The 27,201-nt window shown below is 39.0% G+C and overlaps 1 protein-coding gene across 1 annotated transcript in view; it reads right to left on the reverse strand.

Annotated features, from left to right (window-relative positions):
* FMN1 (formin 1) overlaps positions 1–27,201 on the reverse strand; it is a 409,376-nt gene that overhangs the window by 326,395 nt on the left and 55,780 nt on the right. The window contains exon 2 of the mRNA XM_007462518.1: positions 4,154–4,332. Coding sequence (XP_007462580.1) covers positions 4,154–4,332 — 179 coding nt within the window. The remainder of the gene's footprint in view (positions 1–4,153; positions 4,333–27,201) is intronic.

Consider the following 27,201-nt stretch of genomic DNA (forward strand, 5'->3'; position numbering starts at 1 on the left):
TTTTTGACCCACCTCCTAGAGGAATGGAAATAAAAACTAAAATAAACAAATGGGGGCTTCCCTGGTGGCGCAGTGGTTGAGAGTTCGCCTGCCGATGCAGGGGACACGGGGTCGTGCCCCGGTCCGGGAGGATCCCACATGCCGCGGAGCGGCTGGGCCCGTGAGCCATGGGCACTGGGCCTGCGTGTCCGGAGCCTGTGCTCTGCAACGGGAGAGGCCACAACAGTGAGAGGCCCCCGTATCGCAAAAAAATAAATAAACAAATAAAATAAAATAAAATAAACAAATGGGACCTAATGAAAATTGAAACCTTTTGCACAGCAACACAAAACATAAATAAGATGAAAAGACAACCCTCAGAATGGGAGAAAATATTTACAAATGAAGCAACTGAGAAAGGATTAATCTCCAAAATTTACAAGGAGCTCATTCAGCTCAGTATCAAAAAAACAGATAACCCAATCCAAAAATGGGCAGAAGACCTAAACAGACATTTCTCCAAAAAAGACATACAGATGGCCAACAAATGCATGAAAAGATGCTCACCATCACTAATCATTAGAGAAGTACATATCAAAACTACAATGAGGTATCACCTCACACCAGTCAGAATGGCCATCATCAAAAAATCTACAAACAATGCTGGGGAGGGTGTGGAGAAAAGGGAACCCTCTTGCACTGTTGGTAGGAATGTAAACTGATACAGCCACTATGGAGAACAGTATGGAGGTTCCTTAAAAAACTAAAAAGAGAACTACCATATGACCCAGCAATCCCACTACTGGGTATATATATACCATGAGAAAACCGTAATTCAAAAAGAGTCATGTACCACAATGTTCACTGCAGCACTATTTACGATAGCCAGGACATGGAAGCAACCTAAGTGTCCATCGACAGATGAATGGATAAAGAAGATGTGGCACATATATACAATGGAATATTACTCAGCCATAAAAAGAAACAAAATTGAGTTATTTGTAGTGAGGTGGATAGACCTAGAGTCTGTCACACAGAGTGAAGTAGGTCAGAAAGAGAAAAAAAAATACTGTATGCTAACACATATATATGGAAACAAAAAAAAAGTTCTGAGCAGGACAGGGACAAAAAATTTCTGAGCAGACGTAGAGAATGGACTTGAGGACACAGGGAGGGCGAAGGGTAAGCTGGGACGAAGTGAGAGAGTGGCATGGACTTATATACACTACCAAATGTAAAACAGATAGCTAGTGGAAAGCAGCTGCATAGCACAGGGAGATCAACTCAGTGCTTTGTGACCACCTAGAGGGGTGGGATAGGGAGGGTGGGAAGGAGACGCAAGAGGGAAGAGATATGAGGATATATGTATATGTATAGCAGATTCACTTTGTTATACAGCAGAAACTAACACACCATTGTAAAGCAATTCTACTCCAATAAAGATGTTAAAAAAGAAAAGTAACTTCTTAATGATGACCCTGCAAATCAGGTTCAAAACTGAAAATGAGCAGTCCTCTCCAACATTTAAGGCTGATCAGAGTATCATAAAGCAACAGACGTCTCCCTGCGCTTAGCGTTCAGAGGAAAGAGGTCCTTGCGAGCTGGTGTGGTGATCAGTAACAGGATGCAAACTTTTACTAAATCAGTACAACCCTCCCAAGCAGACATCTTAGAATAACAATATTCAGAACACAGGAGACAAATTGTAGCTTCTGAAGAGGGGGTAGGGCTTGCAGGTTAGGAGTCTTAGGGACCAAGCTATAAAACCACTGATGTAGAAAATAATCTAAAGAAACTACCCCAGTTTTTAAAAATTATAATTAATGGAAAACTAAGAAACATGTAAATATTTATATATATGTTATTGTATATTTATGTAAATTATATATAAACATATATTATTTATACATCATATATATGTAATATATAAATATTATATTTGTTATACATATATTGTATATAATATATAATTATAATTATGTGTGTATAAACATACACACACACCATTAAAGCCTGGTTCGGGAAATAGACCTTGTTTATGTGCTATGTTTCAAACGCCTAAAAATACTTATATTTATAGACAATAAACCAAAGTTTATCCTCAATATTGGAGAGGAGGAGTATAAGAAAAATTGGTAGTGCTATTTATTTCCAAATTGTAGTACTATCCCAAAATAAAAAACAACTTTAGGGAATTCCCTGGCAGTCCAGTGATTAGGACTCCGCACTTCCACTGCAGGGGGCACAGGTTCGATAGCTGGTCAGGGAACTAAGATCCTGCATGCCGTGCCCTTGGCCAAAAAAAAAAAAGAAATTTTAACATCGAATAACAGAGAAATGATTAAATAAATTTTGAGGTACAATGTAGAGGAACATTATTCATTCACTGAAAATATATTCAGGAGGAATCTGTAGCAACATGGACAAGCAATGTAAAAGTAATAGGTAAAAAAAAAAAAAAAGAAAGTAATAAGGATATAAAATCTATGCTTATAAGTTAAAAGAAAAAAAGTTCCTCACTGAAAATCCGTCATACACAGTGAAAAATACAAAGAAAATTTATCAAAATTTTACAGTTGTTGTCTGTTGTTGCTGAGATTATGAGTTAGTACTTTTCTTTCAATTTAACTACATATTTCAAATTTTGCAAAAGAATTGTATATGATTTATATAATTGAAATAAAGTAAAATTAGGAAATAATTTAATTCACCGAGGAAAAGGAAAACCAGAAATACATAGTTTAGTCAATGTGTTAAAAAACACATAAACCCAGCATTTTTTTAAAATACAGAAGAAAAAGAAAGTGGTCTTTCAAAATTCATTTCAGCACGGTGACACGCCAGGTCTCCTGCTGCAGCAAACTCAACTTAATCTGGCCAGTAGATGTCGCTGTTACACTTCTTACTTTGAGCACATCTCAAGATGCACAGTTTGCTTTTTCGGGACAGGCATGTAAACAAAAACTACAAATTTCCATTTCATCTCATGAAGTGATGTAGATTTTACATCTTACAGCTTCATTCCAAACCTCCTTTAACAATAACTGAGATGTCGAATGCTTTTCTAAAGTGACATACAATGACTATGGTTTTTTGATTATGAAAAGTGCAAGGTTCTTCTGCTCTTGGTTGCTTGAGAAAATTGCTGCCCATATGAACCTTACAGGCCACACTCATCAAAAACATACTTTCAGGGCTTCCCTGATGGCGCAGTGGTTGAGAGTCCGCCTGCCGATGCAGTGGGCACGGGTTCGTGCCCCGGTCCGGGAAGATCCCACATGCCGCGGAGCGGCTGGGCCCGTGAGCCATGGCCGCTGGGCCTGCGCGTCCGGAGCCTGTGCTCCGCAACTGTAGAGGCCACAACAGTGAGAGGCCCGCGTACCACCAAAAAAAAAACATACTTTCAGGCTTGAAAATAACGAATTGGAAGTCATTCAAAGAAATCAGGGACACAAGAATATCAACAGGCATTAAAGTTAATAGAGCAAAAAAAAAAAGAAAAGTACCTGTTAGATTCCTAATGCTCACCCCCATCTCTGACGGGAAATGGGGAGGTGAGGAAGGGCCGGTGACAATTGTGACAGTCTGGTCAATCCTATCAGGCCACCTATGGTGTGGAAATAGCTAAAACCCAGCCCACTGCTTTGTACAGATCAGTCAAGGCCTCTGTGTCAATGAATCCATGAATGAATGGGAAAGAGAAGGCTGTTTTTCTAATGGCTCATCCTCTATCCCACAGATTTCCTGCCAAATTGTTCACCTGTTATTTGAGCAGGTGCAGAGAAAGAAAGGTTTAGGAATGTGGAAGACAGCCTATTTGAATTTCACTGGAGGATCCAGATCCTATCAATCAGCTCACACATGTTCTCGAATTTTTAGAAAAATGATATTAAGAGCAGCAAATGGGTTCTCCCACAATGAGGTTTAGGCAGCAGACTGATGTAAGCAGAGTACTCTGTAAATGCTCAGATAGACTGTAAACAGTCACTTTCTAGTGCACAAATTTCAGCTCACCGATATATAACTGTTTTCTGCGACTGATTGATTTTTAGACGACACTCACACAAAATGTAGCTTCAGCAGCTTTACAAACAGACTTTACATTAAATGCATATTAAGTGAGCCTCTGTCAATTGCAAAGAATCATAGCACAAACACAAAGATTTCTACTTACGTGGAGATCCAAGTACAATTTGCTTCTGTTTGGCTTCTCTTTTTCTTCATGGAGCAGAAATGGACAGGCTGGTCCTGCTCTGTAGGCCAGGACCCATGCACCTCCATCCCTGCTGGGAAGGTCTTTAGCTGCTGTCTGCTCACTGAAGCAGTCCCGGGGGAAGCCCTCAGAAGGGATGCCTAGACCAAACAGAGCAGACCATTAGTGCCACAGTGGTGACCAATATATCAAGCCAGCCATATCTGGGGACTCCTACGTGGGCCGCTTCATACCACCCATTACTTCCCTTTCTAGTTAATATTTTTGGAGTTTGCTTTTCTCCAAAAGTGTTTCTCTTGATTACTTTTTCTGGCTCACACTAACAATGAATTCAAATATATGCCCTCATATCCAATTAAAAAAATAAGTCTACTGGCTGTACTCCATGCTCCCTGTTCTTGCTTACCAGTCGGGCTCTACAGGTCATTCTCTTTCAGAACAGAATCAGAGGATGAGCTGCAGGACGGAAGTCAGGAGTCCTGACTTGGACTTTACTACTGTAAAGTTGGCTGTTGGCTTTACTACTAAAAGGTCTCACCTGAGCCAAGTCACTAGTGTGTGTTTTTCCAGGGCAGGAACTGCCCCAAGTTCATCTTCATTTCTGGGGATAAAATTGCCATGCACGATGAATGCAAGTGCCTATTGGCGCTTGGTCAGTGTGTTGAATGAGTGACACTGCATGAGTACACTACTTGGAACACACTACTTGGAACTCACTTTCTCATCTCCAGAATGAGGGCATCAGGCTAGTCCTTATCTGAACTATGTTAGGATGATAATAGTCAAGTATGTGCCAGGCACTGTTCTTAGCCCCTTTCTTCGGTTTTAAAAAGAACTCTATAGGTAGGTATCATTTAGCGTCCCCATTTTAGTTGGGGAAACTGAAGTCCAAAGAAGTGAAGCGAATTGCTCAAAATCATAAGATCAGTAAATGGTAAAGCCAGGAATTGAACCCAGGCAGCTAAACACTAGAGGGCGTGCTCTTAATGACTAGATTCCATGGCCTCTGCCTGGCATTCTCAAGATGGCGGTACCTGTTCTACAATAAAAGGACTTCGTGGTCAAGTGAGTGTGAGAAAAGCTACATGTCGTATCCCCAGAGCCACGATTCATGTTAGCATATTAAAGACCTTGAGATGTCCTTTACTAAAGAAACTTAGCTCTGTATAAGGGTGTTTTCCAAACTTACATGACCACAGAATCCATTTAAAGGGACACCCGTTAAACACGTCGCAAGCCACCAGCGTTCCACTTGAATATAGTTTGGAAACCACGAGATGACCTCTAAAGTCTCATAGAGCAGTTGGCTCCACAGCTCAGGGGTTAGAGCACTGGTCTTGTAAAGTCCCATAGAGCTCTCAGGTTCCTAGACCTTTTCTAATTCCTGTTAAGCAACCTTGGCAAAATATTAAGCAACCAGGCAGAAGTTAAGGGTTTAGGCTCAGTGCACTTCTGCAACAGAGATAACTGTTGGATATATGATAGGGTGTTTATTACACCTAATCCTTGTAATAGTGTCTCTTTGGCAGGGACCCAAAACCAGCCAACGACTTCCGCCACGTTGAACACCTGACTTACAAGCAACTTGAGCTGAGAGTAAGTCCGCTAACAAAAGGACTGTGGGATAACACGCTTCTCCTCTGTATTAGAGTAGCATTTCAGAAGAAAGAAAATTTGAAAACAGCCAAGGTTTTGCTTTTTGTTTGCCTGTTCCGTGGGTTGGTTTCTGATCACACTTTAAAGTTGAAAGGTGATGCAGGTCACAGTGTCTCTACAGTTGCCCTCTGGCAGGCTGTCCACAAAACACTTTGCCGTGATCACCGAGAAAATGAAGGTCCAGGGCCTTGGGCATCAACTCTGCAGACATGGGTCCCAGAAGGTTACAACCAGGCTCTTTCTTCACCTGAGCGAGATGTCTTAGAATGAGGGTCTTTTCAGGAACTTGGCCTCATTTTTTCCATACGCCTCTTTCTAACTAGTCTCTCCAGACAGACTTTCTTCTGGGCTTTTGTTTAGGGCCTCATGTGCTACAGAGTGCCCCCACTCCTGCTCAGAAGACATAGGAAAGGACTAATGCCTAAAGAACCTCGGAGAGGAGGGAGTCTCCTAAGCTCCTCCACTGTGACTTCATGGCGACCCCAAGAGGAGGGCAGTGCTGGCCATGCTTTAAGAGACTGAAGAGGTTAAATCTCGGACCCCTCTTAACTTCCATTTATAAAGCTTATCCCCCTCCTAGAATATTTCTGTTCAGATAACTTCCATTTATATAGCTCATCCCCACTCCTAGACCATTTCTGATTATCTTTGGCAAGAAAAGAGGAAATACGCCTTTTAAAATTTATGGTGTACTCTCACCAGGCTACCTCATCTTCAGAAATGTATTAATTACTAATGATATCCCTCGTTTTAAATCCCCCCACTTTTCACTTTCATTTCGGAATAGCTGCTGGCTTTGGGTACAGTTTACACAGATTGATAAAACAACATAAAACATGCTACATACATCACAGAGAACATGCTGTGTAACACCTAAGGTAAGATATCTAGATCATCAGAGGCACATTGTCTGGTGAGTAGAAGTTCATCATTTAGGTATAAGAGAGTGGTGAAGCCCCACAGTTACAAGGATCTCGTGTCCTTAGATAAAATACAGACACACATGCAAATGTACCCACACACCTGCTGTGGCTGTCCACCACTGCATGAACAGGTGTGGGATGCAATCCAGCTCACCTTATGCAGAGGAAAGACAACGTGAAGTTTAGGCAGAAATGATGAAAAGTAACTTCCGTTTAGAAGTAGTCTTAATTTTCGAGGATCAGTTTCTAATACCTAATTTTAACCAGACAATATCCCTCTGAAGCAAACACGCAAGGTAAAGCCATGATGCGTAGTTATTTGGGGAAGGATCTTTAGGACAGGAAAGACCAAGGGCAGAAATAAGTAACAAAACTGTTCTCAAAAGTCTGACAAAGTAGGTGAGGGCACTGGACAAATTCACCATTACAAAGGACATAAACTCATAAAGTAAGTCTTTCTAAATTAATTTTTAATTGAAGTATAGTTGATTTACAATGTTGTGTTAATTTCTGCTGTACAGCAAAGTGAATATGTATATATATGTACATATATATACATTCTTTTTTTATATTCTTTTGCATTATGGTTTCTCATAGGATATTGAATATAGTTCTCTGTGCTATACAGTAGGACCTTGTTGTATATCCATTCTATATATAAAGGAGTGGAAAGTTGGGGTTAGCAGATGTAAGCTATTACGTATAGAATGGATATACAAGGTCCTACTATATAGCACAGAGAACTATATTCAATATCCTATGATAAATCATAATACAAAAGAATATAAAAAAGAATATATATATTTTTTGTATTCTTACTATATATATATATATATATATATATATATATATATAGTAAGTCTTTGAATAGAGAGTTTTAATAATACCAACTCAAGTTTTTTGAACAGTCAAAAATAAAGCACATGTCTATGTCTATTAAAATAGGTAGTGGCCACACTGCTCTCTTCAGCTGAATACATTTAATAAAGAGAGATAAAAATGACCTGAAGTTAGGTAAGTATATTCTGTCAGAACAGTCAAATGTCATTTAATTTTCTGATGCAAATAGATTTTGAGGTGTTAGATTTTCATTGAACATTTTATGGAAAGCTTAAAACAGTCTTATCAACTTAATCATGTCTTCCCCTTTCATGTACATATACTATAAATCTAATTTTTCTTGAATATTTATTAGTTACTTTGTTTCTCAAAAACATTTCAACAGCTTGATGGACCACACATACATACACAAGTTAATTCCACAGCTGACCACCTGTTAATACAACATACAGCACAGTCACAGTACAGGAAGGGCAACTTACCTCGAGACCACTTTGAAAGTCTGTGCTTTTCCCAGATGAGCTGCACTTCCTGATGCTAACCTACAACATCAGACTAGGATTTTGCTGTCAATTATCAACACAATGGAAGCAGACAGAAAGGAAAGGTGATGTGCCATTTAAAATTGGAGGCAGTCTCCATAGCTCATCTTCCCCCAATGGAATAAGTCTCCCTACCTGAGGCACATTGGCTTATCGTTCCCATGTCTTCACTTCCTTCCTACATTGTGATTATGCACCAAAGGCCTTTTCCAGTTGCCTTTGTAGCTCCTCCCACTGGCACAGATGTTGTATATTTCCGCAGGTCCATGGACATTGGGTCCATGGATGTTGGATCTGGCCCTGTGACTGGCTTCGGCCAATTGAGTGTGGGCAGTGTGACAGTGTGCCAGTTCTGAGCCAAGACCTTAAGAGGTATTGTGTGTTTTTACACCCTGCCTTGTGTTTCTACCATCACCACAAGACAAGCACGTCCTAGGGAGCCTGGACTTAAGACACATAGAGCAGACCCAAACCCAGTCCTGTGGCCTGGAGCCAGACACGGCTGAGCCCAGATCAGATCAAGTGAACCTTGCCAACTCTTAGACCAATGAATGAGAAGAATAAATACTTGCTATGAGCCATCAAGATTTGGGTTTTATTTGTTGAAATAGCTGCCTTATACACTCCAACATCTGCCCCCACCAGAAACACTATACCTATAAAAACTTTAAACCATTTCACCTGAGAGGACTTAAAGGCTACCACAGTTTTATTTTATAATTTGTACTAAAAGCAGTTATTCAGTATATTAGGTTTTGAAAAAAATCAGGTGAAAATTCACAGCATACCCATTTCCTCATTCATACCACAATCCACACACAAACTACATTTCATTAAAAATAATAACCTTATTTACCAGGCACTGGCTTTAATTCTCTCTCTCTCTCTCTCTCTCTCTCTCTCTCTCTCTCACACACACACACACACACACACACACACACACACACACACACACACACACCCCAACTTCCAAAGAGAAGTTTGCAAACATACTATATAATCAGATTTGGAAAACAGTCCCTAAGGAACAAAATTACAGTGGCTTTCAGCCTTTCTCCTCTAATTTTCCCATCATACTGAGCCCTCACTTGACAGCAGTGATGGAGTGTTATACCTCCAAAAGAAGAGGGGGAAAAAAAAAAACCCTCAGCCTGAAACTCTCATGAGTTTTTGTTCCTATGCTGTAGCTCTCAAGGCCATCCATCATACTTGACTTAAATCCAAAGAGGTGAAGTTTTCTCAACTGTGAATATCAGAACTGATATGTAAAGGGAGACAGGTTGTCTTCCATTATGTTATTCAAACATGTACCTATAAGCAAGAGAGACAGCAATCTAGATGTGTAGCTAATGGAAAGTGACATTGTTAAGTACTTGTAAAGAGGGTGTGTGCTTGTGTGTAATTATTCATGTCTATATCTAGGAAGACAGAGCTTTGGCAAAAGTAAATTCTCATGGCTGCTATCTGTCAGTTAGAGATCAACCCTCAGCAATCCCACTGTCCCCATTTTCATTCCTTGTGATATTTAATGATATAATGTTACTAAACCAGCTAGGTAGCTATAACTCTGAGAAAACATCTTATCTATCCATTCCAGCCTCTAACTCTCCTCGTGAGAAGTATGTAGAGAGAGAAATTATGAGCAAGGACAGACAGGTGGAAGGTGTACAGTGGTGTGGAGGTCTGTGGGTAGATGCAGAAATAGGACAGACAGGGGGAGTAGGCATGTCAATTTCACAGCCTATGAAGAAAGCATTCAATTCCATCAAACTAATGCAGTGTTATTTGGATTTCTAAAATTATGGGCAAGTTCAAATAAAATACAATAGAATTTAGAGTTAGAAGGATCTTATGTATCTCCCCACCTACTGCTCATTTTATAGTTGAGGGAACAGAAATCCAGGAAGATTGCGATAGTTCCAACATACCCAGCTAGTGGCAAAGGCAGAACTAAAATCCAGCTTCTAGGGAAATCTTTCATGCTATTTAGAGAAGGACACTACTGCCAATTCCCAGATAGGAATATTGAGGTCTGAGGAAGTAGGAGATGTGAACCATTTGACAGGGGGGATTGATTCCTAACTGTGACCTTTACTAATTGTTTGACCTTAGTGGAATTACTAAACTTCCCTGAATCATTTCCTCATTAATAAAATGAACATAATAAGAATATGCCTGATATTTAGCTGTGCTCAAAACTGTTTTCCTCCAGAAAACTTTTCCTGGAGTGGGTGTGATGAATTGACGGGGCATGTAAAAAAAGAGAAAGCTGTTTACAGTGAGGGCATATTACACACCACAGACTCATGTTAAGGACTATTTTCTTGTCAAAGAAAATACAGAGAAGAAAAATTAAGCTCATAAGAATTCACAGCAGCACTCCAGTGCAGCAGATCCCAAATCTGTTCAAGTCCTAAAAATAGAATTCACATCATCAAATGCAATAGCTCCCAGTAAGTGGCTGATCATCTCCAAAAAGTGCAGCTCCTCAGGGAACTCCATAGAAACCCTATGACACATCTTCCCCGAAGGTCAAACACAGGAGCCTACAGCATGAATGAAACTATTTATAGGCATAGCTGTAAATGAAATCGCTTTTTAAAGAGGTACATCAATATCCATTTTTATGATTATTACATTAACCTCTTTCCATGATCTCTTCCTATAACGAATACAAATGTTAGATGAGAGGCAAATAGTACTCAAGCCAGGAAACTGAACTGTGGCTGTAGTTACACTGGATATTTTAACACCTGAAAACAGGGGCACGTACTTAAAGTAGCACAAATGCTGCTGAGTCACTCTGCCTTAGAAAGGATACAAGGTAGGAGCAGGTGCATCTAAGTAAGGTTTGGTGCAGAAAAGATCAAGAAAGGATCAGATCTGGAAGGTTGTAATGTTCACTGAGACATTAAGAACCTCTGTCCATTCACAGATAGTAAATGCTGAAGAAATTGATATTGGTACTTCAAATGCCTAGGTTATCAACACACTTTGGTATGTTTGGTCATGAGGAATATACTTGCTTATTAACAAAAAATATTGAAGAACAAGAATGAAAACATTTCTTATAGTATTCATTATAAATAAATTTGAATAGCCTTTTTTTCTTTTTATGTCACATTGTTCCAGTTATTATGGGGATAGGTGCATCAATGGGGAACCCAACTCCTGAAGAGATATGACATAATTACCAATTATATTAATAGCTAAGGCAGTACAAAATACTAAGCCTTGAATAATATATAATAAACAATTTTTTAAAAATCTCTTTCCAAAAAGAAATGGTCTTAAGAAATTCACCAAAAAGTGAATATACATAAGAAGACTGATACAAAGGGAAAAAAAAAGGCACATATGCCAATGTTAAGGGTAAACATTTAAGAGATTAAGAACAAAATATGGTTTTGAGTGTCCTTATAAAGCAAGAATGAAAGCGCATTTAGTTATTTCACCCCTATTATCAAAAGGAAGAAACACTGATCCTACGGGCTGACAAAGGTTTTTCTAATATTAAATTCTGAGAGAAATTGCTATATTACAGAGTTAGTTCCTACCTGAGCCTTAGCCCCATCCCAGCTGTTTGACCAACAATTGACTTCACAGAGCCAATGGGGCTGGGCTAGTTGTCTATCAGTGACCTTTGTCCTTCTAACCAGAAAGGTTTGGAGACTATCTTGACCACTCAGTGATTTGTTCTTCAGCAGAGTAGCTAAGTAGTGGCATCCTAGAAACAGCAAGTTTCTTGAATGAACCCTTCTGCCAAGGTGCCTTAGGCAACATAGGCAACAGAGTTTTTCTATCTCCCTTCTTCCCCCAGGCATTAGTACTGAAGAGGAGCCTGGCACTTTATCCCAACAACCTTAGCTGAGGCCTGATTATCACTTTCTCTCTCCACAAATTCATTTTCTTAAGGGTAAGTAACATCCTACAAATGGGACTTTTACTATGCATCACACACTTTATATATGTTACACATTACTAAGAATCTTCACAATAATCCTGCAAGTTAGGTGTAAAGTATTAAAGATGAGAAAACTAATGAAATAGAGACATTAACTCTGCCCAGGGTCAAACTGTAAGTAGGAGAATTAGGTTCTGAACCCAGAGCCTGGAATTAACCTCCTGCCATTAACAACTGAAAACTAAACAAAATATAGGAAACAACTATTTTTAGATATTTGATAGCAAACAATGTGGTATTATAATCCTGGAAAGAGGTACAACAAATGAAGTGAGCCTCATAAATTGCCTTGGTTTCCAGCTAAGAGGTGATTTCTGGACTGAAAATAATTAATAGGGCCCCAGTGGCCTATGGGGCATTGTCAAGCAGTCTAATATATGTAAAATTAAAAGCAGGGATCTAAGAGAGACAGAAAAATATTTAAAGAAAAACTGGCTGAAAATTTTCCAAGTTTGATAAAAATTACAAGCCCCTAGATCAAAGAAGCTCTATGAACCTAAAGGGAGATAAACACAAAAGAAAACCATAATAAGTAAAATTGCTAAAAACCAGTGATGAAAAATATTGTAAAAAAGAAAAAAATTATGTTTAGAAAACCAAAGAAAAGAATAATTAGACTTCTTGTCAAAACATGCAAGCATTAAGAAAATGAAATGGCAACTTTAAAGTGAAGAAAGGTAAAAAGTGCTGAATGATAAGAGATTTTTAAAAAGTCAACCTAGAATTTTATATCCAGTGAAAATATCTTCCAAGATGAAAGAAAAATAAAGTCTTTTTCAGAAAATTAAAAGCTAGACAATTTATCTCCAGCTGACTTAGACCACAGGCAGTGTTAATACATTTTTTCAGGCAAAGGGAAAAAAAAAATCAGAAGAAAATTTGGAAAACACCAAAACTGATAAACATGTGAGTAAATACACAAGACGTTTTTCTCATTATTGAAGTTATTTAAAGATATAATTAACTGAAGCAAAATAATGTATTCTGGGGTTTATAACATATGTAGATATAAAATGTTGACAACAGCACAATATCCAAGAGAGAGAAATGGAAATATTCTGTTTTAAGAGTCATACATTTATATGAAGTGGCATACCAATATTTAAAATAGACTGTGATAAATTAAAGTTACATATTATGAAATCTACAGCAACCAGTTTTTTTATATGGTATCTCCAACAGTAGGCATGGACACAAAGTGGAATCCTAGAAGTACTTGATCCAAAAGAAGACAGAAAGTTATGTAAAAGGGAACCAAAAAAATGGAAGGTAGACTAAAACTCAACCACACTGATAGTTACATTAAATATAAATCACTTAAACTCTCCAATTTAATGCCAGAGTTTATCAAACTGGATAAAAAAAGCAAGATTCAACCATATGCTATCTATAAGAAACTCATTTTAAATGTAAAATTATAAATAGGTTAACAATAGAAGGATGGGAAAAGCTATATCATGCAAGCATTAATCACAGAAAGCTTGAGTAGTTATATTAATATCAGACAAAAATAAACTTCAAAGTAAGATATATTACCAGGGATAAAGAGAGAAATTTTATAACGATAAAGGAGACAGTTTATCAAAAAAAGATATTAACAGTCCTAAATTTCTTTGTACCTAGCCACAGAACTTCAAAATACATAAAGCAAAACTATCAGAACTGAACTGAGAAATATATATATATTCACAATTAAATTTGGAGATTTCAATACTCCTCTTAGTAATTAACAGGACAGGTTGACAGGAAATTGACAGGAATATAGAAGAATTAAACAACATTGCCACTGATTTTACTTAACTGATATTTATAAGATACTCCATCCTATAACTACAGTATACATTTTCTTTTCAAGTGCATATGGAACTTACCAAAACAGTCCACATACTGGGCCATAAAATAAGGCAATACATTTAAAAGAATCAAAATATATATTCACTGACCACAGTGGAATTAAATTAGATACTAATAACAGAAAGCTATCTGGAAAATCCCAAATATTTGGAAATTAGACACCATACTTCAAAATAACTTTATAGGTCAAAGAAGAATCACAAGGGAAATTAGAAAATATTGGGGATGCAGCCAAAGCAGTGATCAGAAGGCAAGTTATAGCCTTACTTACCAACAAGTGACTGCCCCTCTCCCACTTTGGTCAACATCTTAACATTTATCCTCTGGACTGGGGGATATCAGGCAGAATTGATGTATGGTTAACTCATAGAAAACAGAGAACTCCGTAACCATCTGCTTCTTAAATGCTAAATGCTAAGGTTTTAGCTTTTTTCACCCCACTAGGCTTGAAGAAAACTGTTACTTTCTGGGACTGGGCAGGTACTGGAATATTATTCTAGGAGAAACATGACTAGCTTAAGAGAAAGAACATGGAGATAGTAATATTTGAGGTTCCTTGATAAACAGCTATCCCATATCATCCTAGAGTGAAGCTCAAATCCAGTATCCTTTCATGGGCACTCAGAGCTTCCAAAAAGCTTTTTGATCTCCAGACCTTAAGCATGTACAACCAATGACTATGAGACAGCTGAGGAGAACACCTCACATAAAAAGCAAGAAAGTGGACAGCAAAAGGAGAAAGAGGTTGTGTCACTTCAGACCTGCTGGATCAAGATTTTTAAAGTTGGCTTCTTTTTTAGCAGCCATATCTTTGCCACCTGGCCCTGTTCCATACCTCCAGTTCTTTCCAGCTTCCTATAATCCTGTCTCTGCCCTTTCCCCCTTCAGGCCTAGGGCTGGTAATGACTTTGTGCTGCTGCTAGTTTCTGGGAACCTCATAAACTCACACTGGTTTTCTTAATTGGTCTGGACATAATCTCTTCATTAAGTTATTTTCAGTTTAAACCCTTTTGAATATACCATCTATTTTCTGCCAGGACTCTGACTGATAGAGTAATTGGAATCAGGAATGGGGTTTATTTCATACCTTTTAGCATGCTTTTGTACTATTAAGGCATTTGGGGTACTTGCTATCTGATGCTTCCCATACCCAGTTAGCATAATAGCAGCAATGTAATAGGCCAGTATAATATTTTAAGAGCTATCAAAATGATCAAACTCCTTTCGATTTTACGACAGAGAAAAGGTAAACTGTCATACCTTAAAGTAAGCCAGTGACAAGTATACTGCCGTCCCTTCCAGATGAAGATGAATTGATTGGTATGAAAATAAAGCATTTCTGTATCAATAAATGCATATCAGCTCTCAGGGGCTGTGCTGATATACTCAGGAAGTATACCATATCTGAAACAGTGCTTGCAATTTGCATCCCCATGTAATTAAGCTTAGAATAATACAGACATCCTCTGAAAGCCATCTGTTTTCTCACTAGCCAAAAGAGAATTTAAATGGGAGTATGGTATGAATCACCATCCCTGCATCTTTCAAATTTTTGATGGTGTCACAAATCTCTGCAATTACCCCAAAGATACAGTATATGCTTTCAACTAGAAGGAAAAATTTGGTGCTCATTCTCCCAGAATACAAAGGTCTGCAGACCAAAAGTAGAAGTGAGAGAGGTCCCCTCACACTATTACACCTAATTAATCACTTGCATAATTTTTACTTCCTATCCTTGAAACCTTGGGCTTGGTGGGTTCAGAGATCTTAGTGCCCAGAGGAGGGAGACTTCCACTAGGGAACTTAGTCATGGTTCGTGAGACAGGAAGCTGAGAGTGCTTCCTGACCATTTTTAAAGTTCTCACACATTAGAAATGGATTTATTTGATTTCAGGGCCTCACCAAATGAATGTCTTTAGTGGAATATTTTGAACTGGACCTAGAGTATTAAACTTCCGCAACCAAAGAAACAGTAATAAATGTTAAAACTGCACATTTTGAAAAATAATCTAGAATGAATGTCCTCATATAAATATTAAAACAATACAAGGAAACTACTGTGAAATAAATACTCTCAAAGATTCCTCTTGAGAGAGTAAGTTGGTATACATCCTTGAAAAGCTATTTGGCAATATATATCTGAAACAGGGCTTGACAACTCTGGCCCAGCAGCCAGATACGGCACACAGCCTGTTTTTGTACAGTCCATGAGCTAAGAATGGTTTTTGCATTTTTTCCATTTTTGAAGTAGGGGAAAAAGGAGAATGAGGCGGTGGGGGGGGGGATCAGAAGGGGAATAGGGAAGGGCAGGCAGAGGGGGAGGAGGAAGAAGCCACAGAGACCCTATGGCCTACAAAGTCAAAAATATTTACTCTTTGGCTCTTCACAGAAAAAGTTTGCTGACACCTATTCTAAAATGTTAAATACGTTCTTACCCCTTTTTTTTTTTTTTTTTGCGGTACGCGGGCCTCTCACTGTTGTGGCCTCTCCCGTTGCGGAGCACAGGTTCCGGACGCGCAGGCTCAGCGGCCATGGCTCACGGGCCCAGTCACTCCGCGGCATGTGGGATCTTCCCGGACCGGGGCACGAACCCGTGTCCCCTGTATCGGCAGGCGGACTCTCAACCACTGCGCCACCAGGGAAGCCCTGTTCTTGCCCTTTAACCAATAAAAACTGACTTGTGTGACTCTATCCTAGAAGAATGATCACTTTGTTATTCAAGATCTATTATAAAGAAATATTATAAGATGCCCATCAAAGTATAATTTATAGTTTAAAAAGTGGGAAACTAAATACCATAAACACTATATACGCCCTTGCTGTTAGAGTTATTACTCCTTATTCAGTGCTGAATTAGATCCTGTGGAAGGCAAAAAGAAACTTCATTTCTCCAAAGGGTTCACTTTCAAGTTCAAATTAACAGTTCAATAATATGTTCTCATATTCTATTTGATTCATTTTGAAATATTTCAGTTGTTTCTCATTCTCCCTTCAGCAAGTATATCTCCAAAGGAAAAAAAAAATTTTTAAAAAAGAGAAAAAAGCAAACAAAACCTAAGCCACCAAAAAGAATTTCATGTTTTCCTGCCATAAAGTATTAGAGGACACAGGGTCTTTTCATAATGTTTTGTTCAGCTAAGTTATCATGGTTTCTTCTCCTTTATACTTTAAATCCATTTAGTCAAACATAAAATTAACCCTAATCATCTTCAATTTAATAACTTGTTTTTACATTTTATCAGTATCTGAAAATTGCCTTTTTTTCTCCCCCATGAGGGGACTGCTATAATCTCAAATGTGATTTTACTATGTCTTGGGGCTACTGTCTACCAGAAAACACAGCTCCAATTTAAAATGCATGTCGGGGGGCTTCCCTGGTGGCGCAGTGGTTGGGAGTCCGCCTGCCGATGCAGGGCACCCGGGTTCGTGCCCCGGTCCGGGAGGATCCCGCGTGCCGCGGAGCGGCTGGGCCCGTGAGCCATGGCCGCTGGGCCTGCGCGTCCGGAGCCTGTGCTCCGCAACAGGAGAGGCCGCGGCGGTGAGAGGCCCGCGTACCGCAAGAAAAAAATAAAAAATAAATAAAATGCATGTCAGTAGAAACATCAATTTACTGGAAGGAAATTAACTTCACAGGCAAATCTTTCAGGAAAGCAATTGATCCATAAAGTGAGCTAAATCTATACTAAGAATAGAATTGAGTTCATCAGATATTTTTCAGCCCAGAAGAACTTATCAATACACTCAAGTTCATGATAAATATTCCCTAGAATGATTCCACCAAACAAATAATAGAATAGGAACCTCTGAGTCTAGCATTGCTGAGAAATTATAAATAAGCACAAGACTGTCAATAATGGCTTCACAAGAACAAAGAGGATTAGACTGACTTGTATTGTGCTGACAAGTATTTCAGGTGTAAGGTTTTTACTGTGGGCCTACATATGATTTACATACATAGATGTGGACTTTCTTGACAGATGTTCACAACTTATCATTTAAAATATTAGCCTGAGGCACTGCAGTGACTCGTTGCTAATGAAGGGATGCACCAAATAATTTATTTTCTCTTCCTTTATTTGAAATGACAGTCGTGTCTATCAGTGACAGCAAGGCAGAAAATTCCTAAGGAGAGCCACGACCACCCTGGTATGAGGTTAGAGGAAATGATATATTAGAGAATGCAGCATAATTAAAACATGAGATGTACCCAAGATGGTTCTACTGAGAACGAGAGGAAATGAAAACACAATTACTCGGGAAGCTGGTAATATACAGCAGCATATTACCATTACCATTACCACTCCTGCAGCAATGTCTTCCAGCTAACTGTATTCTAAAATAGTTCTATAATTTGCCATGGAATCAAGGATAGTCTGAATTAACTGAAAGGAGAAAACAGTAAAGGAAAAGTTGGATAATTTGATGTAGATTAATAAAGGTGTTACTTTGCCGAAGGGATTTGAGGCCGTTTTCTTTGCAGAAATTTAAAAAATAATTTCTAGTTTTAAACCAAGGCTATTTTGAATCTTAATATTTGCTCCACTAAAAGAAAAAACAACAAGAGTGTTGAAATCTCACTGTGACAGCTTCCGTGTTAAGCAGAGTTAGACTGACCCTCTCCGAGGATTCTCAGAGACAGTGGAAGTGCCCTGTGAGCCAGCACTTTGTAAGCTGGGGAGCTCTCCAAAACATGAAGTCTGCGTTCTATTCTGGTGATTAATAAATGATGCTATCTGTCTCACTGCCTGTACAGGGGACTAGAAACTGAGGGGTTGAGTCTAGGACCAGTGGTCTGGGTGCTCGGGATGTTTCATTGCCAAATGCACTGGGCAGGGGTCGGGGGTAGGAGTCATCTCTCAGAATTGGAAACAGATTTCCTCTGGGCTAGTTTGAGCTCCTCCCAATAGGAAAAGAACAGGCAAAAAAAAGCGGGGGGACAGGGGTTTTGATTAATAGCTAGCATGATTTATTCTATCAGAGGGAAATAGGATTGTTGGGGATTCTGTGGGTATGAGAGGAATCTGGAGGACAGGTTAGCAGGAGACTCTCATAATGTTATCTAGGCTGGACTGGTGAAGGTTGAGACCCCTCAGAAATAAAGGTTCAGACCCCAGAGGAATTCAGACCCACTGAAATGCTGGCTAAAGGCAAGAACAACTTGAAACAGGTAATGAATGGGGGAAGACTCAGTGTAGTTTATAACCTTGCGATTAGGTAAACAGGGAATCTTGACTAAACCTGTATTTTCTTACATACTCTTGGGATATCTAGAGATTGATGAATTCTTCCTATTTATTCCTTCAATTAATACTATTAACTTTTTCTCTTTCTGACCCCTCCTTGTTTGGGGGGTCTCGCTAACATATAGGGTATATTAATTGCAATAAAAATATTCATCTGATTTATAAGTTGCAAAATATTTAAATGGATCATGATGGGACAAGAGGAGAAATGAACACTATTCAGTGACTGTGAACTCAAAGAACAGGGTCCTCATGATATCACTTCTGGATCCAGTAACTGTACAAGTGTGTTATCTCCTTGTGGTTATACACGGTAAAATTAGAGCAAAGTTATTGAGGACCTGTTTGGATGTACAGATATGTAGGATAAAGGAGTAAAATCTCTAGTAGCATCTCTAGAATGTTGGCCTGTCCCTTCACTGTTCTCGCTTTTCTGGGAACTACTCCGAGAAGCTAAGGCAGCAGGGCCGGCGAGGGGAGCTCTGAGCAGCAAATGTGATCTGGACTTTTCAAAATGGATGGGTCGGGCTTCCTTGGCGGTGCAGTGGTAAAGAGTCCGCCTGCCAATGCAGGGGACACGGGTTCGAGCCCTGGTCCGGGAAGATCCCACATGCCGTAGAGCAACTAAGCCCATGCGCCACAGCTACTGAGCCTGCACTTTAGAGCCCGCGAGCGACAACTACTGAGCCTGTGTGCGTAGAGCCCGTGCTCCGCAACAAGAGAAGCCACCGCGATGAGAAGCCCGGACTGCAATGAAGAGTAGCCCCCGCTCGCCGCAACTAGAGAAAAGCCTGCGTGCAGCAACGAAGACCCAATGCAGCCAAAAATAAATAAATTTTAATTAATTAATTAAAAGGGTATCATTAAAAAAAAAAAAAAAAAAAAGAAGGGACTGGTCATAAAATAGCTATCTGACCCAAGCTAATGCTAATGTATTTCTTTTGCATAAATAAATAAATAAACCAGGAAAAAGAGACTAAGAGTCAATTGTATCCAGGTCATGTAAACGATAGAAAAGGTCCATGAAATCTTGCTTATGAGCAGAGATTTATGGTTGCCACCCGGCCCAACACTCAATTAATCAATTTTTCCTTAACTTCATAAAAATACCATAGTATTTTACAAATAAATTCCTGTTTTGATTAAGCTAACCAGAGTCAGTTGAAATCAGTACTGCACAAAGACTAAACAATAAAAATACCAAAAATTTCATTTGGTATTGCCTCTGTGGTTGAAAAAAAAAAAAAAAGTGGGGGTCAGCTTTCTTTAACAAGTACTTGATTTTAGGAAAATGTATAAATCTCATCATTTGACTATATTAGCCTTCAAAGGAATCTTGAATCCTACGGATGCATCCCCAAATCCTCTATCTCACTGAATCCAGTGATCAATTCTCAGCCTTCCTCTCATGCAACTTCTCAGTAGCATCAGGCAGAGGTGAGCACACATTTTTCTCAGTTTTGAAATTCCTTTCTAGAAATCCCATCCTGAGCACTCTTCCAATTCTCGTCCTAGTTCACTAGTCACTCTTGCTGGCTCCATCAGGGTTCTTAACCTTAGTACTATCGACATTTGAGGTCAGATCATTCCACATTATGTGATGATCATGTGTGCATTGTAGGATATTTAGCAGCATCTCTGGCCTCTAACCACCACTTACCAGTAGCGCCCCGCCCTCCTCCCCCATCAATTGTAACAACTAAGAATGTCTCGAGACATTGCTGGATGTTACCCCGTTGAGAGCCACAGCTCTCAGTGTTCCAACACCCCAAAGATCTGTACTGCACCCCCTTCTCCATCTTCACCCACTCCCTTGGTCATCTCATTCAGCCCCCAGATTTTAAATAGCACCTAAATTCTAATGGCTCCCAAGTTGATGTATCCAGCCAGACCTCCCCCTCTCCTGTCTCACACAGGCACTGACGATTCACTACATGCCTAACGCAGATCCCAAGCTCGCGATCCTCCTCCAGACCTTGCTCCTTGCTCAGTCTTTCCCACTTCACCAAATGGCATCAATATTCACTCAGTTTCTAAGATTAAGAACCTGCTTCATCCCTGGCACTTCCCTGGTGGTCCGCTGGTTAGGACTCGGTGCCTTCACTGCTGTGGCCCCGAGTTCAATCCCTGGTCAGGGAACTAAGATCCTGCAAGCTGCACGCCGCCCCACCCCGAAAGAACCTGCTTCATCCTTGAGTCCTCTCTTTCTCTCACATTCCACACTGTTAAGAGCAAGACCTATTGGACGAAACACCAAATGGTATCCTGCATCTGACCACTTCGTATGTCATTACCACCCAGTCTAAGCCACTATCTATTCTCATCTGGGCAACTGAAATAACCTCCCAGCTCGCCTCACTTTTTCACTCCCGCCCCCCTAATATTATCCCAAAGCATCCAAGGAATCTTTGAAAATGTCACACAATTCCTCAAATCAAAATCCTCCAATGGCTTCCCATAAAAGTTAAAAAAAAAAAAAAAAAAAAAAGGCAAACCCCTGGCCTTAAAGGACCTCACCTGACCTGACCCGACTACCTCTTTCTCCCCATCTCCCTTACTCACTTCATTCATTCTGCCACCTCAACCTTCTTGTCGTTCTGTAAGCTAATCTCACTTGGTGAGATTTATACTTGGTGTTTCTTCTGCTGGAATTCTGTCCCCCAGATCATCATGTAACTGACTTCCTCACACCATTCAGGTTTTCTGCTCACATATCCTTCCAGCAGAGAAGCCTTCTTGCCGCTGCCCCTCTGCCAACATTTTCTCTCTGAAATATTTTATCCATAACACTTATCATTACCTGAAACATATAACTAAATCTCAGACAAGGTTGGCTATAGCAATGCCAGTTATCAAATCAGATTTTCTTCTCTACAGATGGCATTATGGTAGTCCCTCTTCTAAGAGAAAGAAAAGAAAAATGCTAGTATATTACAGGTATTACTTCTCAATTATAGTTAACTCTTAAAGCCCTGGAGGTATGTTTGTATATCTTACATTAAGAAAATAAAATAGGTTTCAGCCCGGATGCCCTGATACTGGGAGGGAATGGCCAGAATGCAACTTCGGCAAGAATTCTGAGGCCATGTTCAGGCTCAGTAGGAGTCCTGTGATTGATTAGCACTGTTTTCCCTGACACGGGAGCGGAGATTAGTGTACGTGTGCCACGTTTTTGCCCATCCTTTGACTAAGCCCTCTGATTCTTCTTTTGTCGGCTCACTTTTTGGCAGTTTTTACTCACTGGCATGCTTGTCAACTTAACAAAACAGGAAACATATGAAACCCAACCTTTGGTGAAAGATTTGATATGCTGAAATTATCAGTAGGTGTGAATCATCTCTATATCTTTTAACTCCTGTTAAGTAGAGAAAGTAGATAATACCATACAAGAGAAAAGGAAATGAATTCAAAGATCTTTTCATAAGAGAATGGGATTATTTTACTTTCCTAGCTGTTCAAGAAAACATAGATTCAAGGATGAAATTATGAGATACAATGCTGAATAATTAAGCAAGGACAGGCCTATAGAAACTGAAGATAAGGAGAAAAAGGAAAAAAAAGTGAAAGGATAGAAAAGGTCACTCTACAACAAAAACTTCCCAATTATCCAAACTCCTCTCCCCATGCTTAAGAAAGGTCAACTGATAGCCCTTGGCTTATGGCATGTAACTGTATCCCATTCCTCTTTTGATCTTCTCACCAAGAGGGATTTAACTGCCCTTTCCTTGATTCATTAGATGGTCACTTCAAAGAGACCCCAAAGAGGCATCATTTGCCCAAACAACTCCCCTGTCTTAGTAAATCCAGACAAAAACCCAAAAGCAATTTATCCTAAATTTCACACATTATTGTCTTCGGCCCGTCAGTGACCTCAGCCTACAATACTGATTACCACTCTGCCTTCCAGTATGAATCCTTCACATGATCAATCAGTTCCCAGAACAGGGAAAGAGTTATCCAGTCTAATACTGAAGATGTCCTAAGATCCACAATTAGCCCAAGAAGAAACCAAATAACCTAGTAAACTCACCATAACTTTAATACCATTTACATCTCATTTCTTACCTCCAAAGTCAAGAAGGGGTCATTCAAGGAGTACTAATACTCTGTCTAAAGAGGGCTTTAAGCCTCTGTTCAAGATGAAGATAGGTACTCGGGTTAGCAGCAAAAGTACTAAAACATTTTATTGAATTAAGAAATGTCTCAGGCTTCCTTGGTGGCACAGTGGTTAAGAATCCGCCTGCCAATGCAGGAGACACGGGTTTGAGCCCTGGTCTGGGAATATCCCACACGCCGCAGAGCAACTAAGCCCGTGCACCACAATTATGGAGCCTGCACTCTAGAGCTTGCGAGCCACAACTACTGATCCCGCGTGCCACAACTACTGAAGCCCACACACCTAGAGCCCGTGCTCCGCAACAAGAGAAGCCACCGCAATGAGAAGCCCGTGCACCGCAAAGAAGAGTAGCCCCTGCTCGCCGCAACTAGAGAAAGTCCATGTGCAGCAACGAAGACCCAACGCAGCCATAAATAAATAAATAAACAAAAAAATAAATACCAAAAAAAACCCCCACCAAATGTCTCTAATCACTCTAACATGTAAATAAGATTTGTGAGGTCCCTGTGAAAAGACAACATGCAAATCCATGAGTTTCCATGTACTTTTTTAAAGACTTCAATGGATAAATGTGCAAAGGGCAAATACGATAAATGACCACTGAATACGGAGAAACGTTCAACATCACTAGTAATGAAAGAAATGCAAGTTAAAAGAGCAATAAAATATAACATTCGCACACCAAGTCAGAAAGATAAAACTTTGAAAATATGCAATGCTGGTAACAGAGCAGTAAAATTGGCACTCCTCTCTTAAGAAACAGCATAGTGCATATCGTATTCAATAGGTCAGCCCCAGCAGTTCACATGGTGCCTGGACACAGCAAGTTTCTGTTAAATATTTGTTGAATAAATAAATGAAATAAGTCCATAGTTACTCTGCTGGTGGGAGCATACTGAACAAAATTTGGAGGAATAATTTGATAATAAATATTAAAATGCAGATAACAGTCATCCTTTGACACTGTAATTCTCATAGGAATCCACTATAAAGAAATTCTTTAAAAATGCAAACATCCTATGCAAAAATGTTTGTCACATTATTAAAACATTGAAAGATTATAAACAAGCCAAGCATCCAAAATTAGCATCCAAAATTAGGTAAATGATAGTAAATGGATGGCCCAATTCCCTACGCAGAATAGTTCAACAATAATTGAACAATATTTATGAAATGTTAGAAAATATGGGAAAAGGTTCAAAACATGTTAAGCCAAAAAAATTATGTATCAAGTGTAGGAATTTTATTTAAGTATAACAGAAAAATTGAACAGAAATGTAAATGTAAATGTAAATTTTAACAGTAATTTTTCTATGGGTTATGATGATGGAAGGTTTTCTTCTATCCTTATAAATCTTTCAATATTTTTCAATAGCGATTATAGAATATTTTTATAATTTAAAAAAACAAAAATTCTGTATTAACAGAATAGGAAGATCACTGTTTTCTGAGGAGGGTTATCCTGTCACACACCCCACATGACATCTATAGGACAGGTACCCAAAGCCCTTCACATCGCTTCTCTTGTCGTCTCTTTTTCATTTTTTAATGTTTGACTATATTCAGGATAGATTTTTACAAGTGCACATCAATAAGGCATTTTGATGATTAACAAGCCGTTTATTTTAAAATTTATTAAATCTCAATCAAAATCCTTCTGCTACTCGTTTAGCCATTTTCTATTTGCCATTAATGAATACAGAGACAACCTGTCAGTACTTTCAGTCAATTAAAATTGTCTACATTAAAATAAGTTTTAATGCCTTGGTATATAGTATACTTTTATTAACCTCAATGAAGTTCTAGAAATAACTCCTTTATATTTTCTTAAAGTTGTCTTTGTATAGCACCTAAAATAATAGTTATTCAGAGTATATGAGATAATACGTGTGAATAAGTGCTAATTATAAACTGCTATTAAAATGATAGTTTAAATTTCTTATGGCATGACATTTCTTACCTTATATGTATTTTTTTTTCAGGGACGATAGATGCTTTTTATTTTATTTTATTTTGTTTTTCATACATCTTTATTGGAGTGTAATTGCTTTACAGTGTTTTCTCAGCTATATGTATACATGTATCCCCATATCCCCTCCCTCTAGGTGTTCACAAAGCACTGAGCTGATCTCCCTGTGCTATGCGGCTGCTTCCCACTAGCTATCTATTGTACATTTGGTAGTATGTATAAGTCCATGCCACTCTCTCACTTCGTCCCAGCTTACCCTTCTCCCTCCCCGTGTCCTCAAGTCCATTCTCTCTGTCTGCGTCTTTACTCCTGCCCTGCCACTAGGTCCATCAGTACCATTTTTCTAGACTCCATATATATGTGTTGGCATACGGTATCTGTTTTTCTCTTTCTGACTTACTTCACTCTGTATGACAGACTCTAGGTCCATCCACCTCACTACAAGTAACTCAGTTTTGGTCCTTTTCATGGCTGAATAATATTCCATTGTATATATGTGCCACATCTTCTTTATCCATTCATCTGTTGACGGACACTTAAGGTTTCTTCCGTGTCCTGGCTATTGTGAATAGTGCTGCAGTGAACACTGGGGTACATGTATCTGTTTGAATTATGGTTTTCTCAGGGTATATGCCCAATAGTGGGATTGCTGGGTCATATAGTAGTTTTATTTTTAGTTTTTTAAGGAATCTCCATACTGTTCTCCATAGTGGATGTATCAATTTACATTCCCACTTCCCTTTTCTCCATACCCTCTCCCGCATTTACTGTTTCTAGATTTTTTGATGATGGCCATTCTGACTGGTGTGAGGTGATACCTCATTGTGGTTTTGATTTGCATTTCTCTAATGATTAGTGATGGTGAACATCTTTTCATGTGTTTGTTGGCAATCTGTATCTCTTCATTGGAGAAATGTCTATCTAGGTCTTCTGTCCATTTTTGGATTGGGTTGTTTATTTTTATGACATTGAGCTGCATGAGCTGCTTGTGTATTTTGGAGATTAATCCCTTTTCAGTTGCTTTGTTTGCAAATATTTTCTCCCATTCTGAGGGATGTCTTTTCATCTTGTTTATCATTTTCTTTGCTGTGCAAAAGCTTTTAAGTTTCATTCAGTCCCATTTGTTTATTTTTGTTTTTATTTCCATTTCTCTAGGAGGTGGGTCAAAAAGGATCTTGCTGTGATTTATATCATAGAGTGTTCTGCCTATGTGTTCCTCCAAGAGTTTTATAGTGTCTGGCCTTACATTGAGGTCTTTAATCCATTTTCAGTTTACTTTTTCTGTATGGTGTTAGGGAGTGTTCTAACTTCATTCTTTTACATGTAGCTGTCCAGTTTTCCCAGCACCACTTATTGAAGAGGTTGTCTTTTCTCCATTGTATACTCTTGACTCCTTTATCAAAAATAAGGTGACCATATGTGCATGGGTTTACCTCTGTGCTTTCTATCCTGTTCCATTGATCTATATTTCTGTTTTTGAGCCAGTACCATACTGTCTTGATTACTGTAGCTCTGTAATATAGTCTGAAGTCAGGGAGCCTGATTCCTCCAGCTCTGTTTTTCTTTCTCAAGATTGCTTTGGCTATTCCGGGTCTTTTGCTGTTCCCATACAAAGTGTAAAATTTTTTTTTCTAGTTCTGTGAAAAATGCCATTGGTAATTTGATAGGGATTGCATTGAATTTGTAGATTGCTTTGGGTAGTATAGTCATTTTCACAATGTTGATTCTTCCAATCCAAGAACATGGTATATCTCTCCATCTGCTTGTATCATCTTTGATATCTTTCATCAGTGTCTTATAGCTTTCTGCATACAGGTCTTTTGACTCCTTAGGTAGGTTTATTCCTAGGTATTTTATTCTTTTTGTTGCAGTGGTAAATGGGCGTGTTTCCTTAATTTCTC

Source organism: Lipotes vexillifer, unplaced genomic scaffold (genome assembly GCF_000442215.2).
Source record: "Lipotes vexillifer unplaced genomic scaffold, Lipotes_vexillifer_v1.1 scaffold164, whole genome shotgun sequence".
NCBI lineage: Eukaryota > Metazoa > Chordata > Mammalia > Artiodactyla > Lipotidae > Lipotes > Lipotes vexillifer.